Here is a 19,093-nt window from a genome sequence, read left to right on the forward strand (position 1 = left end):
AGGGTGGCATTCGACATCGGGTGCTTCACTGGGCACCACTTGATGCGATCAGATGCGATGGGACATCGCATCTGATCGCATAAGTGTATGGGCAAGCATAACAGACAGGCCGCACAGCTGGTATAGGCCACTCACTACTTTAAGTACCGCCACTTAGAGATGGCCATCGACTATCGATGTTCCCAAAACATCGATGGTCGGGACCTAGTGCTCGATGTTTTGGGCATCGATAGGCGAGGGTCGAATAGTTTGATGCCATCGATGGATGGCATCCGATGTCAATATATACAATTTTTTTACCCTGCTGGCCAGCTGCACGGCTACTCCGAGTCCTGGAGTGTGACTTTCTGAATTAGAATTATGTTGTCATCATGCGGCGCAGCCGCAGCGGCACTGGTCTGGGAGACTCGGGACTGTCTCTTGACTTGAACAAACAAAGTTGTTTGTGCGCATGCGCGCACTGGTGGCGGGGGTGGCCTGGCCTGCCTGGTGACATCTCTCAGACAGTGCAGCCCGGGGAAGCAGACGTTGCACCACTCCCCCGGAAACAAGACAGGCCAGGCAGCCGAGCCGGCCGGTCTCGATGGTGCCCATCGTCTACTGTTTGCGCATGCGCAGTGGAAGGCCGGGCGGCCGCCGGGAGGTGCGCGCATGCGTGATAGAACTAACCTGACGCATTATTATCCAGCGCATCAGGTATAGTTCTATCACGCATGCGCGCACCTCCCAGCAGCAGCGGCCGCCCGTTCTATCTTTGCGCATGCGCAAGTACACGATGGCATACCTCCCAACTTCTGTGGTGGGGGAAAAGGGGGCGGGCGTATGCAAATGAGGGCGCGGATTATGCTAATTAGCCGCAATATCATTTTCATACGAGAATAGACGCTGTGCGCACAGCGTCTATTCTATTAGATTGGGGGGTCTCCCAACTGCCACCCCCCGCAGCAGGACAATGCCTGCCGCGGGTGGGACAGCGGGACAGGACCCGAAAATCGGGACTGTCCCGCTGTAATCGTGACAGTTGGGAGGTATGCGGTGGGAACCATCGATGGCTGCCGATAGAATGGTTTATAGCCATCGATGGTTCCTGCATAAACTGCCATCGATGGGAACCATCGATGGAGTATGCGTCGATGGCCATCCCTACCGCCACTTCGGAGAATGAAGGGGAAATTTAAAGCAGTCGTTATGATGACGCACTTGGTTGATTCCATCCATCGCATTGGCCAGCGCGTGACCGCGCCCCCTGCGTGTACTGTGTACCATGCGCGAGCTGTGTGACTGTGATGTGAGGGGGACTCAAAGCGCGCGCCAAGGAAGGTGCCGCCGGGCTGTCATAGTGAATGCGTGCCCCAGGTGCCGTGCGGGGGTGCGCCGGTAAGGTATATACTAGCGGTGGAGAAGCCGCGCCGGTCAGTGATGTCACTGACTGCTGTCCCGCATCATTTCAGGCCAGCAAGTTACTTCTGAATTCACATCCGGCTACAGGGGCATAGTTCGTGTGTAGGTGAGTGTCGTGCCCGCATTTCCCTACCCTCCTCCCGGTGTGCCCATCCAGTGCCCCATCGGTTATCTCTCCGTCTGGCAGGCCATGCTGGGACCTTGGGGCATACTTGCCTACTCTCCCGCATTTAGCGGGAGTCTCCCGGTTTTGCACTCTTCCTCCCGCTCTCCCGCAAGGCCATCCGTTCCTCCCGGTTTTTGTGCCATTCCCCCCCCCAATACGCACTGCGCATGCGCCCGCGTCATATCTCGGGGGCGTCGCCCTAGTGCGCGACGTCATTCAGCATGCCGGGTACCGCGCGGGGCTGTGTGGGTACCCGGCAGCAGCAGCAGCAGAGTGAGCGGAAGCTGGGAAGCGCAGCCACGGACGGAGCAGGAGGACAGCGTGCTGCGTGGACGGAGAGGAGCAGTGGCAGCAGCGGGGACTGTGTCTGTGAGTGACAGCGGGAGTCCGGAGCCGGGAGCAGCGACCAGCGGTAAGTATAACACAGTCTGCAACCTCTCTCCCCCACCAACTAAGCCTGCTTCTTTTTTTTTTTATGGAGCTCCTAGCACTACCACGCTTTAGAGGGGGGAGGGGAGGGGGAACTGACCATTTACATGGTCCTCCCTGTTTTTTTTTTTTTTTGGGGGGGGGGGGGTGGGGGGGGCTGGAATGGTTATCAATACACCATCAGTGCTGCCACTCATCAGTTTATTAACCAGAGGACAAGGTCATGAAGAGATGTATTCTTCCTCTGAAAGGTACATTTCAATGATTTTTGCACCCCCTGCTTGCCTATATAGAAGTACCACCTCCCGCAGAGGTTCTGTGGAAGCATACCTCTCCAGTGAGCTTACATGTCAGCTTGCAAGTGCTCATACAGAGGAAAAATCCTCCGATATAAGTAACCATCGGAGGATTTTTCCTTTGTGCGGGCACTTCCGAGCTGACGTGTAAGTGTACAAATCCGCTTGCAGCTGTAGCTTACGTCTTTTCAGCTGCAGTGGTTTTCTTTGAATCGGGAGCCGGCACTGATGTCATGTGACATCATCCACCCTGAACAGGCCGGGGAACGCCTGCTTTCCCTGGGGCCTGTACAGCGTTTCTATGAGTGCGCCCACCGTTTTTGTGGACACACCCATGAAACGCTGGATGCCCACCCCAGAACACCCCCTGCCTGTTAATCACTGTGCGAGTACCCCAGTGATTGAGAATATCACCAAAGGTGCTCGCAGCAGGGGTCTGCACAAGGGCATTAGTGCCCACCATCGGCAGAGGGGTTGAATTAGCTGCTCTATGAGTAGTTCTGGATCAACAACTTACAGATCAGCTTTGCGTCTGATCTAAAAATCCACCACTTAGTAAATAAAGCCCTGTGATATCAACTGACAAATATGGAGGGGAAAGGGTGATGGTTGGGGGCTCTCTTGCTGTATCCCAAGTCTGTGACTAGACCAGAGTAACTGGTACCATCAACCAAAAGTGGTATCACAGCATTTTACAGCACCATTCAATTCTCAGGGGGAAGGCCTATTTCACATGGGATGTTGCTATGGGCAACCAATCAGATACAATCTATTATATTCCAGAAGCTGCTTTATAAATAAAAAGTATTTTCTGATTGGTTACCAATAGCAACATCCCATGTGAAACAGAACTCCAATCTGATTGGTTACCAATAGCAACATCCCATGTGAAACAGAACTCCAATTTAGCACATTTCCATTGTGGTGGTAAAGTACAAACAATTCTGTTTAAAAAAATAAAATAAAATTGTGAAAAACTGCTGCAGGATATGCCGTGAGATGTGAGTCCCGATACGATCAGATCGCATCGGGACTCGCATCGCACGGCATGCTGCAGAGGGACAATTTAGACTATATAATGCAGATCTGCACTATCTAGTCTTGGCTGCCCTCTCTATTTCACTGCCGATTTGCACTCACACGGGAGTGCGCATCGGCAAGTAATCGGGCTCGCAAGCCCTAAAAAAGCATATGATCTGCATGCAATATGGCTTCCGATGTTCACTATATCGGAAGCCATATCGGCCCATCTGTACACACCATAAGGGCTTACATTGCTTCATTTAATTGTATCTAATTGTATCTATTTTTACTGCAGTTGCTGGAACTACGCTGAGGTCATCCTCAAGCGCCTGTCAGCGGAGGGAGAACGGAGAACGGCGCCCTGTGATCTGGAATCTTATTTAAGAGGTATGTGTCATTTATTTGAATTGTTCACTTGTTGCCTGACGACGAAGCTACGTGCTCCGAAATGTTGGCACTCAGGTCTTTAAAATAAACCACAGGAGGCTCTTGTAGTTCAACGTTTCAGCGCTTGCAGCGCTTTTATCAAGAACAGCATGATAAAAGCGCTGCAAGCGCTGAAACATTGAACTACAAGAGCCTCCTGTGGTTTATTTTAAAGACCTGAGTGCTGCCGTCATCGCTGTATGTAACGGCTGCCACGTGGGTGTTGTGCCTCATGGAAGGCACCAGGCAGGCTACTACTTATCCGGAGTGCTGTGGATTCCCTCTACACATACACACACACACACACGTGTGTGTGGAGAGAATCCACGGCACTCCGGATAAGTAGTAGCCTGCCTGGTGCCTTCCGTGGTACTCCCAGTCAAGGGTCCAATATACAATCAAAATGATGGTGGCACTCACAATATAACACACTAAGATAGGTCAACAAATCGAAGCTTTAATGTGTACGCTTCTTCATCAGGACATACAATAATCACAAATACATAAAACACATTTATACAGACCACCATAACGTGCTGACCAGCGGTAGCGTCACGTCATGCCGGCGACATACGATTGCATCGGCGCATGCCGGTGATGTTGGCCTACCATGATGCTGCCGCTGGTCAGCACGTTATGGTGGAACAGGTTGAGTATCCCTTATCCGACATGCTCGGGACCATGAGCATTTCAGATCAGGGATTTTTCAGTTTTTTTGAATATTTTTTTACCATACTTACCGGGTCCCCTGGCGTCCACGGCAGCCTTCAGGATCCTCTTCAGTCATCCTAGGTTGCATTGCGTGAGTTTTGTTTGCAGGTGCGCTGCTGACGTCACCAGCGCACTCGCGCAATGCACCACTGGGACGGGAGGTGCCGCTGAAGAGGATCCTGAAGCCCGCCGTGGACGCCGGAGGACGTGGTAAGTATCAAAAAAGGGGCAGGAAACGGAAAAAACAAACAAACAAAAAAAATTCTGAAAAACCACAGTTTTTGGAATATTTGGGGTTTTGGATACGGGATACTCAACCTGTATGTGTGTGTGCTTGTGTTCACCAGGGTCGGCGACCCGGGATTTGCAACCCGGGTTGACCCATTCGAACTGAAGTAATACTTGTGTAATTCAGCAAATTACCGGGTTGACATTTTTAATCCGTTAATTTGCTGCTGAGTGTGAAATGGGGTTAGACTGCATCCGACAAAATGACCCTGCACTGAAAATACTGTGTAATTGCCAGGTGGATTTTTATTTTGCACATCTAGTTACATCTTTGGTTTTATTACTTATCACTACATGGCTAGCTTTCATGAGACCTCGTGGATGGGAATGAAGCACTAATATTAGCTATTACAATTCTATGCAAACTCAATCTCACACTGTAATCTATGTAAACTGGAAGCCTAAGTATGTATTTGTTATAATGATTTTAGCTGGTTGTTTATAGTATTACAGGTCCTGTTTCTGCAGTGCAGCACAGCAACAAAGAGAGACCGAGACCTTCAAGTAAGTTTTCAGTATTTATTTATTTTTACAATAGTAGACTTGAACTATGGAGTGTTATTTATGATAGCGATTTAGGGGCATTTTTCGAAGCGATCTCACTAGATTACTTAGAAAATGCCCTTACATCGCTCAGTGTGTAGGGGACATAACAATGCGATATTGCCCAGCAATTAATATCCAGCATGCTGGATATAAATTGGTCAAGGCCAGTCTTCTCACCAGAGAACACTGGCCCTGACCGATCGCTCAGCAAACAGCGCTAACACAGCGCTGTGTGCTGAGCGATCTTGCTGAGTGTTCTGAGCAATCTAGCATCACACAGAACTATCAGCAAATCTCAATGTGTGGAGGTATCTGTAGGGGTCTATTCAACAAGCATTGTTGAGAGAGTTAGTTACCATGCTTGCCTACCTGACCCCCTTCATGAGGGACACAATGCTCTGCTCCTGGGCTTTCCTGGTAATGTATGATTGCCATCACCTGTGGTGACACCTTTCTTATCAGTTACCCAGCTCCACACAGGTGCCGGCAATCATACATTATCCATACCTCCCAGCATGCCCCTCTCCAGGAGGACACAATGCTCTGTTCCTGGGCTTCCCTGGTAATGTATGATTGCTAGCACCTGTGGTGACACCTTTCTTATCAGTTACCTAGCTCCCCACAGGTGCTGGCAATCCTACATTATCCATACCTCCCAGCATGCCCCTCTCCAGGAGGACACAATGCTCTGCTCCTGGGCTTCCCTGGTAATGTATGATTGCCAGCACCTGTGGTGACACCTTTCTTATCAGTTACCTAGCTCCCCACAGGTGCTGGCAATCATACATTACCAGGGAAGTCCAGGAATAGAGCATTGTGCCCCTGATGGAGAGGGGCAGGTAGGCAACCCTGATATATATACTGCTATATACTATTATAGATAATTACCTACCTGCCCCGCTCCATCAGGGGCACAATGCTCTGTTCCTGGACTTCCCTGGTAATGTATGATTGCCAGCACCTGTGGGGAGCTAGGTAACTGATCAGAAATGTGTCACCACAGGTGCTGGCAATCATATATTACCAGGGACGTCCAGGAACAAAGCATTTTCTCCCTCATGGAGGGGGTCAGGTAGGCAAGTATGCGTGTTACCATTTGCAATGGCAGATACTACATCACCGGAACAATTCTATGACTGCTTCTTCACGACATGAATCTCTTTCCCATAGGATGGAGCAGGGCATCAAAAATGGTCAGCATCAGTTAATGTAAATTAAAAATATATGTATTGTAGTTTGATGAAATGGGAAATAAGGAGGTCCAGTATTGAGACCATAACTTTGTGTGAGGATGATAGGTAAGCAGGACATTTCAGTGAAATCTCCAGCATTGTTTGTTTAACGAATGGGGCCAACCCTTTGGTTTTACAAAAGTAGATGAAAGTTAATAATTGTATTTTTTTAAAAGGATAGTAGGTGCTATAAGAACTAACTAAAAGCCTACTTGAAGATATTGTTCATACACATAGACAAGTTTTATTTGACATGGCGCTACAATGGAGTAAAGAACCCTGTCTGTTTCTTGCTCATAAGCATCATACAAGTTTTTTTTTCCGATTTAACCTAACGTAACTTGCATTTGTAGTGTGTGTGTGTGTGTGTGTGTGTGTTTTTCTTTAAGGTGGAAGGAAAATGCTACTTTTTAACTTTGTACCTTCTTATTGTGATCTAAAGTGTTCGCTTTGAATGTGGACATTTTTTATTGAAAATTGTAGCTTTTATTGGAAATACATGTACTATTGAAGGAATTAGGCACTAATTCAGCATGGGTTGCTAATTACATAATTCACAAATTGATTATCAGATGACTAACCATGCATTAGGGAAATTAGCGACTTAGAATGTTAGGGTGTGGAAACCGGCAATTTTCTGGTAGTGTCAGAAAAAAAATGGAGGTGTGCCAATTTTTAAGGGAGGGTCTGTGATGTCAGCGCCGGCCTTGTTCATTCTGTTTCAGATGCAGATTGGTGGAAACCTCAAAGCTACTCATATATGCACAGAAGGCAAAGTCTCTTCAGTGGTATGGGATTTGTGAGTAGATAGCAATAAATTTACATGCGGTGGATTTCTCCACACGGTCACCTGCAACTTCTCAAATTAGCAATCCAAGCTGAATTAGGCCTTAGATGATTATGCATTATATATATATATATATATATATATATATATATATATATATATATATATATATATATATATACAACTCCAATGAAAGAAGGCACTCAGGAAACAGCGAAGTAAGATGAAACAAAAAGCGTGTATTGTTTTAAGCTTTCGGGGTTTGACCCCCTAACTCAGAACACGACTACAGGCTGTAGTCGTGTTCTGAGGAAGGGGGTCAAACCCCGAAAGCTTAAAACAATACACGCTTTTTGTTTCATCTTACTTCGCTGTTTCCTGAGTGCCTTCTTTCATTGGAGTTGTTATATGAAGATTTGTTTATGGCACCGGGGCAAGTTGTTTTATTACCAGAGTGCCAGCAGGATTGGACCCGTATATGTGTATGTGTATATATATATATATATATATATATATATATATATATATATATATATACACACATACACATGTTCTTGTGCTACAAATACATAGTTTACACTTGGTATTAACAGCTGCCATGGTTTGATTCTGTTTAGAAAACTCTTCTGGCAATGTTCCATGTCATTTTACGAAGGCTGTGTGTGGCAAAAGATTTTGGCTGTGCAACTTTGGAAGGAAATTTATCATTTTTGTGCGTCACTTATATATAACTGGAAAATGACATTAGCATTTGTGTTAACTTTACTTCAAAATGATATTAAACATTTAAACATTCAAAACACAGCACATGATGTAGTTAATGGGTGAAACATACATTGATTGAGTCCACAACTGCAAAAAGGGACCACTGCTGCTTTGTGCGTTTCAATGTCTGTGCGCACGCTCAGCGAGTTGTGTGCATGCGCACACACGCACAGCTTAGAGAGAACACTGTCTTCTGGTCATTATCCCCTCATTGAACACTCTTCTGTCCAGTGTTTTTACAATTCTACTAGAAAAGTTTTTCTTCTTCACACTAAGCCCTATAACACATACATGTCAGTGACCACTTACACGTCACAAATCTACCAGCTCTCTGTAAGACTGCCTTCCTTCCCTAAGGGTTTGCACTTTGCATGCCCTGGTTGCTAGATATTTTATTTCATTATTTCTCTAATCCATATCTATCTACATCATTCTCAAAGCAGCTGCCCAACTTTTACATTAAATAGTGAACATAGTACATTTTCTGACTACAATAAAAGTTACTTTGCTTATACAGTGGATAAGTGTTAGTGATAAGATAGAGAATCTATAGCGCAGAATATGGAAAACATAATTTATGTTTTTTCAATTGTTTTGCAGAGAACTTAACAGTAGCTGTACAGTATACAGCAAAAGGACTGAGTTCCCTGTGAAAGTATAGCAAGTAGAAATTTGATATCCGCAAAACATACAGTATGGATATCCGGAATTTTTTCGGCAAAAAAAGTGACAAGCAGTCACAGCCTCCTGATCCCAAGAGAAGTGGGGAAAGTGGATCTATGCCCATAAGATCTGATTCTCCTGAATGTATCACAGACAGTGATGACAGTGATGCATCTATTATAGACATTCAGAATCCAAGTACAAGTTTCCATGAAGTTGGGTGTGCTGAGCAGGAAGATCCTTGCTCCAGTAATAGAGAAGAGCAGGATGAAATGCAGGAAGTTGGGTGTGATGAGCAGGAAGATCCTTGCTCCAGTAATAGAGAAGAGCAGGATGAAATTCAGGAAGTACCTGCTAAAAAAAAGAAATACTATTGTGAATTTAATGCCAAAATATCAAAAAGTTATCCAGTGCTAAAGAAATCTTCACGTGGAAAATATTCTGCCTATTGCACAGTATGTAACAGTGATTTTGCTATCAAACATGGTGGTGTTAATGACTGTAAACGCCATGTGGACAGTGCCAAACATAAAAAACTATCAGAAGCCCGTGATAAAAGTCAGAAATTGGTTAGCTACTTAACTACATCTCATGACGAGCATGCGGTAATTCATGCAGAAATGCTTTTTACTGGCTTCCTGATCGAGCATAACATTCCTATTTCTGCCTCTGACCATGTAGGTAAATTGATGAGGGCAATGATGCCAAATACAAGTGAGGTTGCAGTACAAAAATATGGTTGTGGTAGAACAAAAACAACTGCAATTATTAATTATGCACTTGCACCACACTGCACAAAGCCGGTTATAGAGGCTTTGAAGATCTTGCCATTTACCCTAGCACTAGATGGAGGAAATGAATCTGAGGAGAAATTATTTCCCGTTTTAGTGTCCTATTTTGATTTGGATGGAAAAGTTAAGCCAAAGCTCTTAGATCTTGTGGTTTGTAACATTGCCACAAGCATTAATATTGTAAATGCAGTAGATGAGGTTTTTAAAAAAGAAGGAATTCCCTGGAAAAATTGCATTGGTCTCTGTTTAGACAATGCATCTGTAAATATGGGAAGACACAGGTCTGTAAAAACGTTGATTCAACAGAAGAGCCCTTCTGTTTTTACAGAAGGGTGCCCATGCCATCTTGTGCACCTTGCTGCAAGCAAGGCAAACAATGAACTTTCATTTGATGCAGATGCTTTTCTCCATAAACTTACAACCTACTTCAGGTTCAGCGCTAAAAGAATTCAAGCACTGAAGGAGATGAGTGAGTTTGTGAACATTGAGTATGCTAAGATACTGCAACATGGGGCAACCAGGTGGCTTAGTATGCATTCCTGCATTGAGAGGGTGCTTAAAATGTTTCCAGCACTAAAGTCCTTCTTCCAGTCAGAAGACTGTGAGAAAAATCCCAGGAGTAGAGCTCTCTGTGACATGTTTGAGGACTCCACTACTGAGCTGTATATCTTGTTCCTTCATGCAGTTCTTTGCTCATTTAATGAGACTAACACAGTGCTCCAGTATCGTTCTCCTTTTATCCACAAATTGCAGGAGTGCCTGATGGAGTTATATAAGAAACTACTGCTGAAATTGGTGAAACCCACCATAATTAAAGCTGCTGATACTGCAGAAGGACTTCTGAGCATAGATTTTTGTGATTCAGAAATCCAAATGGGGGACAGAGAACTCTTTATTGGGTTTACAACTGGTAACTATATAAGGACCTGTTCTTCCCTAGAACCCAGAGCAGTGACTAAATTTTATCGAGAAGTGAGAAACTTCTATTGTTCTGCTCTTACATATATGAAAAACAAATTTCCCTTAAATGATGATATAATAAAAGCGATGAAGGTCTTTGACTACAAAAACCGCGTGGCAGCACAATTCCAAGACATTGAAGTGCTTGCTAAACGCTTTCCCCAAGTGATAGACAACACCATGATGCAGAAAGTGCATGAAGAGTTCTCCGAGTACCGTGTGTATGACTTGCCCGAGTCCTCCTTACAACATTGCACAGAAGACGGTGTTGAAAGAGTGGATTCCATTTGGCATGAACTGAGCATGGTTATACATCCAGCAACAGGGAACAAAAAATTTGCTATATTATCAAGTATGGCCAAATCTCTGTTAGTTCTCCCGCACAGCAATGCGGAAATTGAACGCGTGTTTAGTATGGTCCGCAAAGTTAAGACTGAGCTCAGAGGAAAATTGGCTACAGAGGGAACACTAAAAAGTCTCTTGCAGTGCAAACTTAATCTGTTTACAGATCTAAGCTGTCACCAGTTCAAGCCTTCTAAAGAGCTTTTGTCTAAAGCTAAGTCCGCAGGTTATCAGCAGCGGAAAACATATACGCGTGATGCCTAAGATGTGTTGAAACAGTATGTAACACCAGTCTAAACCTTAGCTATTCTCATTTGTAGTTAAGCCATTCCAAACTTACTACTTTTAAGAAAGCATAAAAAAAGAGAAAATGTGATAAAATGTTCCACTGGGCTGCACTTTATAAAACAGTTTACTTTAATACAGTTTACATGCTAAGTTTAGGAATTGTACTTTGCAAATTTTTCATGCTTAAGTTAATTGAGCACATTCCACTTTTGTTACCTTAAGTATACACCGTTATGTTATATTATTTAAAATGTGGTTTAAAATATTTTGTTCAATCTATTCTTTTATTTATTGGACAGTAAAGGTCTTATTTGTTAAGTTATTTAAATATACTTCTGTTAATATTTACATTATGTATGTTATTTAAAGCATGATCATTTTTCAATTAAACAATTATTTTGGTAAAGCCTATTTTCTACTTCATACTATGTGTAATATAAAAGGGTAAGTTCTTGTGGCTGCCAGCACCTCAGGGCATTGTTAGTAATTCATTATACTATATATTAACTGTATGGGACCTGACTTACATTTCATTGAGGGCATAGTATACTAAGGATAAGATGTGAATGTCTGTTTGAAGAACTAGTGGGTAGAGGTTCTATGTGAGTGACTGAGTTGTAAAGGAAAATCTGCTCTAGAAGGGCAGCCAATAAATTAACATATACAGGTTTCTATATGTAGTAATAATGCTACATTACTCCCAACTGTCCTAATTACTGTGGGACAGTCCCACTAATTGGAGACTGTCCTGCTGTTCCAGCAGGCTGGGTCAATTGGGGAAGCTGGAGATCTCAGCTGCCCTACTGAGCAGCCGGTGATAGCTGAAGAGATGCCATGTTCATGGAAACTCCAGTGCAGGGAGAAAGCCAAGGGCTGCTTAGGGAGCGCTGGGCAAGCCCCTAAAGTGACAAAACAGGGTTGTGGTGCTAGGCCCCACCCGTCCTTAGACCACGCCCCTTTAATCAAAGCCACACACCATTTTCAAGTTGATTCAGATTACATATTTCATGAGCATCAAACACATGGCAACCACACATGATTGCTGGTTTCAATTGTACAGCTTCTGTTCGTAGGTTGCCCATATACATACTTGCTCTGGTGGTATGCGGCTCTTCATATTTTTTTCACCAGCCACTGCAGGACACACCCCTGGGTGAAAATAGATACGCCCATATGTGTCACTAGACACGCCCTTTGGTTGATGACACACCCCTTTAATGGTGCGCGACGCTGCGCTCGGTGCATTTGCTAGCATCTAAAATCTCCCTCATTTTGCTTTTCAAAAGTAGGCAAGTATGCCTTGGGGTGCTACAGATTACTTCTGCTAGACAGTCTCACGATGTATGGCCGGCTTTCCCCGCTGCCTGGTATGTATGCTGTACACATTGTCCGTACAGACTACAGAGTGCTGCATGTCATTTCTTATTAATTAACCTGTTCAAAACAGGTGGTGGTGATCCTACATTAAAAGGGAAGGCAAGGAACAGAGCATTATGTCCCTCCTGGTCATGTTGGGAGGTCATGTTGGGAGGTACTGTATGGGCTATTTCACACGGCGAAACACGCACGGCCAGGAAGCCGTGCTGCGCACAGCAGTTTACAACGGTGGGGATGGTCACAGCCCGGCAGCCGTCCCTTCCAGTGGTGGGATCCGGCTGCAAACGTGCGGCCGTCCCGTGTGAATGGACACATTTGTGTCCATTTTTAACTGCTGTGTGCAGCACGGCTTCCTGGCCAGAGTGTGTGAAACAGCCCTATGTGTGTCCATCCTCCTCAGGTGCTTTCCGAACCACAGAATACAGTCTTTGTTTTTTCTTTTTTTTTTTGTATACCACAGAGATGCACCTAGTTTCTAATACGATTCAGTATTGGATCCCGGCGTTCAGAATCCCGACGCCGGAATCCCGACAGCCGAAATGCCGACAAGGGGGGGACATGGATCGCCTCCCCCTTGCGGGCTCGCTGCGCTCGCCACGCAGCGGGCCCGGTGCCTCGCTACGCTCGGCACACTAATTTATTCTCCCTCCAGGGGTGTCGTGGACACCCCAGGAGGGAGAATGTGTCGGCATTTCGGCGGTCGGGATTCTGAACGACGGGATCCCGACCGCCGGGATTGTAACTGCATCCCTTCTAATAAGCTAGAACTCAAATGGTATTTTCTGTGTGGTGCCTATGGGATCCATTTTTTTTTCTTCAAATGATGCCCCTTTCCCACTGCAGCCTTAAAACGGTATTTTGCCGATTTTTGAGGGCAAAATACCGTTTAAGGCTGCAGTGGGAAAGCGCCAGAGTTGAAATACCGTTTAAAGTTAAACGGTATTTCAACCCGTTTTCAGAGCAGGGTTTTACACGGTAATCTACCGTTTAAGAGGCAATGGGAATGCATCTTAAACGGTAGAGATGATGGCTGATTTTTTCAGCCATCATCTCCGTGTGTGTACACTGCCGGGCTGAAAGATTAACCACTTTCAGCCCGGCGGTACGCCGCGCTGCCGCCCCCCCCCTCCTTTTATACTCACTTGTCCACGCTGCCCCGCTGTGTCCGGCTGGCTGCTGCTGCGGCTGGATGCCGTTAGCGACGCTGGCCGGGTCCGGCCACATGCCCCGCCTCCCTCCGTCCTGCTCCACACGGAGCAGCACTGGCCACCAATGTTTTATTTTGTAAGCCAGTAATATATAGATTGCTGGCACATGCCAGCAATCTATATATTTCTGGAACCACTGGGCACCAATGAGAATCGTAAGCCAGTAATATATAGATTGCTGGCACATGCCAGCAATCTATATATTTCTGAAACCACTGGGCACCAATGAGAATCGTAAGCCAGTAATATATAGATTGCTGGCACATGCCAGCAATCTATTTATTACAGGCACCACTGGGCACCAATGAGAATCGTAAGCCAGTAATATATAGATTGCTGGCACTGGCCAGCAATGTATATTTTACTGTCCACCATGGGTTAAATAGAGCCGACACATAGCACAAATGTTGACGGCTGCGGGATTTGTACGCACCACTGGCCCCTCCTTTTATTATGTGAAAACAACTGTAGGTGTGCACCTTTTTAACCCTGAAAAGCCCATTAAAGTCACAGGCACTCATTTGTGCTGTAAAAACGTTTTGAAGAGCTAAAACGTTTTACCTGCAATGGGAATGGTACTTAAATGGCATTTAAAACTGTAATCTGCTGCAGTGGGAATGCTAAATACCGTTTAAGATTACCTGTAACTTAAAACGGGTCTGCAGTGGGAAAGCAGCATGATTGATGTATCTGCTCAGAGGAACGTTATATACAAATACGGGTCATATGGTACCTTAATAATATTCTCTACCAATCGGATCAGGAGAAAGGAGGCTATTATTGTAATGGAAGATAGGTTTGCCATTGCAGACTTCTCCCTCCGGGCCTGTCTGTGCTGCGCTCTGGTCTTTGGCTGGATTGCAGTTAAGGACGTTAAGGGCTGGTGCCACAATACATAGGTAGAAGCTTACCTAAAGCCCCATACACACTTGCCGATGCCCGCTGATGTTGGCAGCGGCGTGGTGCCAGCATCAGCAAGTGCATACACACTTGCAGATGTGGGGAAGGGAGGAGCAGCTACAACAATGTCATCGATAATGATGAACTCCCTCAGATCATGTAGGACAAGGGAGGGGATCATTAACAATGTGTGGGAGTGTGTATCACTATTGATATACAGAAGTGGTAGCCAACTCCAGTCCTCGAGAGCTACCAATAGTGCACATTTTCAATTCACCCTAGCTGCTGCAGAGGTATACTAATTACTCACTGACACATTTTAACAGACCCATAGGTGGAGCTAATTATTTCACTTGTGATTCTGTGAGGAGACATGGAAATCCTGAACTGTTGATAGCTCTTGAGGACTGGAGCTGGCTACCCCTGATATACAATGTACACACTAGGGGCGAAATATACTAAACTTGAAACGTGATAAACCACCAAACAAATTAGCTCCTCACTCTCATTTTTCAAACACAGCCTGTAACATGACAGGTAGGAGCTGATTGGCTGGTGCGTTATCACTCTCCATTTTATCACTTTTCAAGCTTGGTACATCTGGCACTCAGTGATCAAAAGATATCGCTCAGAAGGGTCCTTCTGAGAGATATCTTTTCAATATGCAGTGCCTAGTGTGTAAGGTGCTTAACAAGCAGGTGTTGTGTAAAGGTGCACAATTCATGATAAGGTGGTTTGCAAAAAATGTTTTAATTGCACTTAAATAGACATAAAGCATATTTAAAAGGGAATTTGTCAAAATAAGTGTGAAAATTGGCAAGCAAACATGTTTTATTCAGCATAATGATCTGTAATGTTTACCTTTTTATATATATATATATATATATATATATATATATATATATATATATATATATATATATATATATATATTATACACAATTTTTAAAAAACAATTTTTATTTCAATTCACATAACAATTCACATAACAAATGTGAGCGGCGCTGGCATTTTTAGCAGGCAGTGTAAGAGTGCACAGTACCACACACATAAAGGTAAGGATTGCATTTTGAGGTTTTAAAAATGGGCAAAAGAAGCTAAGAGGGAAGTCTGTTATTCATTTAATGTACCGTATATAAAATATTTTTATCTGCTGCACAGCGCTACCTATTGTGTTCTATTGCTTTTGTTTGTAATGGTTGAGTATCCCTTTAACCCCTTCCCGACATTTGACGTATATATACGTCATGGCCGGGATGTACTTCCCGACACATGACGTATATATACGTCATGACTTCAAGTGCCACTGCGTCTAGAGACGCAGTGACAGAGGGACGATGTCTGCTGTCCCTGACAGCAGACATGTCCCTGCATACCCAGGGGGGGCGGCGATCGCTGTGATTGGCTGTTCAATGTGAACAGCCATTCGCAGCGTTTTCCTGTGTTACCGGCGGATCAGACGCTCGGTAACACAGGTGTCAATCACCGCCGGGTGTGAGGGGGCATGAGGGGGTCATCGGTGACGACGACACCTCACCCCACCTGCCCCCAAGGCTGTGATTGGTCCATCGGACCGACGGACCAATCACAGCCAAGGCGCGCCATTTAAACTAACGGTGACTGCGCTGCAGACGCCATTCCGGTCTGGAATTGCGTGCAGAGCGGTCACCGGCCACTCTGTCGTGATATACATACCTGAACCTTGCCTGATACTTACCTGATCACCGCTGATCACCGCTGGTAGCGTGCTGCCAGCAGTTGGATGCTTCCTGGATCTTGTGACTTCCTGTGTCCTGCTGCTGCAGTGACAGAGTGCTATATTTTGTGTCTGCTGCACCCCTTTTGTGCTGATCAGTATATCTGTGCTGATCAGCAACTTTTTGGTTTTTTTTTTTTTTATATATATATATATATATACCTGTCAGTTGCACCAAAGGTTTTGCTGCCTGTGCAACTGACTGCTGCCCCCCCTTTTGTGCTGATCAGTTTAAATTAATTAACTGATCAGCAACTTTTTGGGGGTCCAGGGTTTTTTTTTTTTATATACCCGGTCAGGTTGCACCCACAGTTGTCTGCCTGCTGCCCCTCACTGCTAATCAGTGTCGCATCACTGCATCACTGATCTGCAGTTTTTTTTTTGGGGGGGGGGGATTGCAGTGGGGTTTTGTTTTTACACCCACATTGCTTTTGTGGGTGCTTTTGTGGGTGTCCTGTGGCCGCTGATCAGTGACGTGCATCACTGAACAGCATTTTTGGCACAGGGTTGATATCATTTTTTTTCTGCAGTTTTTTTAAATTGTTTTTTTTTGGAGAGTGCTGTGGTATTTTTTTTTTTTTAAATTGTTTTTACACCTGTTGCCTTTGAGCGCTGTTCAGTGACGGACGTTACTGACCAACATCTGTGCTCAATTTTTGGCGCAGGACCTTTTTTTTTTTTTTTTTTTTTAACTCCTTCAATTTTTTTTTTTTTTTATTGGGCTCAAATTCCTGTATAAAGTATTTTTTTTTCTGCACTACATACACACTATACACTACATACCCCCCGTGTTGAAATAAAGTTTGTACCCCCCCAACACTATACACGTGTTGAAACATTACACTTACAGAAACACAAAAATAAAAATGGCATCCCAAATGTCATCCCAAATGTCATCCAGAAGAATGTATTCAGCGGAGGAGGCATATGCCATGCTTGCCTCTGACTCTGACACAGCCAGTGATGCAAGCGGGGAATTTGAAGGATTCGTCTTAAGCTCCTCTTCCTCCTCTAGTGATGAGGGACCCCCTCAAAGACGCCCCCGTAGAGCAGCTGAGACCCCCCCCCCCCAAATGATTGATCCCGTATGGACCCCACCACCAGACAATTTTGAGCCCCAGGTTCCTGAGTTTTTGGCCATCCCAGGAATCCAATTTGATTCAACAGGTCTCAGAGAAATTGACTTTTTCAAATTATTTTTCTCTGATGATTTTATAAATTTAATGGTGGACCAAAGTAATTTATATGCCCAGCAGTTTATTGCTCAAAACCCCACGTCATCATTTGCTAGGTGGACCCCTGTAGATGCAGTAGAGATGATGACGTTTTGGGGTCTGGTGTTACATATGGGCATAGTAAAAAAGCCAGAAATTAGGCAATATTGGAGTACAGATGTTCTGTACAGCACCCCACTTTACCGTATGGCCATGACTCGGACTCGTTTTGAGATAATCCTTAAATTTTTACATTACACCGATAATGCACAGTGCCCACCCAGAGATGATCCCACCTTTGACCGGCTATTCAAAGTCAGGCCGGTCATTGATCATTTCAGTGCCAAATTTGCAGAGATGTACATCCCAGATAAATTCATTTGCATAGACGAGTCCCTTATACATTTTAAAGGAAGGGTTAAATTCCGCCAGTACCTTCCCAGTAAGAGGGCAAGGTATGGCATAAAAATGTATAAACTGTGTGAAAGTACCTCAGGGTACACCCACAGGTTTAGGGTATATGAAGGGAAGGATTCAAGAATTGAACCGCCAGAATGCCCCCCCTCCCTCGTAGGTGTTAGTGGAAAAATTGTCTGGGATTTAGTGCACCCCTTCCTGGATAAAGGTTATCACCTCTATGTGGATAACTTTTACACTAGCATCCCCCTGTTTAAGGCCCTTGGTTCAAGAGGTACAGCAGCTTGCGGTACTGTGCGCAAGAACCAAAGAGGCCTCCCAAAAACGCACATTGCCCAAGTACTGAGAAGGGGTGAAAGCAGGGGAATATGCACCGAAAATATGTTGTTGGTCAAATATAAGGACAAGAGGGATGTCCTTATACTGACAACAATTCATTTAGACAGTACCACCTCCATCCCTGTACGAGGTACCAGTACCCACACCTCAAAACCTAATTGTATCCTAGATTACAATAAGTACATGGGCGGAGTGGATCTTTCAGATCAGGTACTGAAGCCGTACAGTCCCCTGCGGAAAACAAAAATCTGGTACAAGAAGCTGGCCGTGTATATCATCCAGATGGCACTGTATTACGCTTACGTGCTATTCCGTTCTACCAGCCAGAGGGGGACATTTATGCACTTTCAAGAGGAAGTCATAAAGGGCCTAATATTTGGGAACCAGCAGGCAGAGGGCCCCAGTACTTCCAGTACTGGCCCCCGTATTGTACCAGGGCAGCATTTTCCTAACGAAATCCCCTCCACTGCAAGAAAGGGCAGGACACAAAAAAGGTGCAAAGTTTGCTATAAAAAGGGAATAAGAAAGGATACTATTTTCCACTGTGAAACTTGCCCCGACAAACCCGGCCTATGTATAAAGGAGTGTTTTAAAATATACCACACATCTATGGATTATTAGGTTCATCATTTCACCGTGCTTCGGGGGTCTTGCTAATGCCACATAGCACCCACCATTCATTCCACCAGAATCTGAGCTGCAAAATCCAAAAATCACTCCTTCCCTTCTGAGTCCTGCCATGCACCCAACTGGTATTTTTTGGTCACA

At 44.8% G+C, this 19,093-nt stretch overlaps 1 protein-coding gene across 2 annotated transcripts; it reads left to right on the top strand.

Annotated features, from left to right (window-relative positions):
- The first annotated feature begins 1,175 nt into the window (after positions 1 to 1,175).
- LOC146074240 (uncharacterized) lies at positions 1,176 to 11,363 on the top strand. Of its 2 annotated transcripts, none has more exons than XM_083182127.1 (4): positions 1,176 to 1,507; positions 3,611 to 3,702; positions 5,186 to 5,244; positions 8,671 to 11,363. In XM_083182127.1, exon 4 carries the CDS (start codon positions 8,766 to 8,768, stop codon positions 11,088 to 11,090), a length of 2,325 nt encoding a protein of 774 aa, XP_083038253.1. In that variant the 5' UTR covers positions 1,176 to 1,507; positions 3,611 to 3,702; positions 5,186 to 5,244; positions 8,671 to 8,765; the 3' UTR covers positions 11,091 to 11,363. The 2 variants fall into 2 exon arrangements, with proteins under 2 accessions (XP_083038253.1, XP_083038254.1); XM_083182128.1 differs by lacking the exon at positions 1,176 to 1,507 and adding an exon at positions 1,525 to 1,979.
- Positions 11,364 to 19,093: the final 7,730 nt, after the last annotated feature.

Source organism: Crinia signifera, chromosome 4 (genome assembly GCF_055691185.1).
Source record: "Crinia signifera chromosome 4, ASM5569118v1, whole genome shotgun sequence".
Lineage (NCBI taxonomy): Eukaryota > Metazoa > Chordata > Amphibia > Anura > Myobatrachidae > Crinia > Crinia signifera.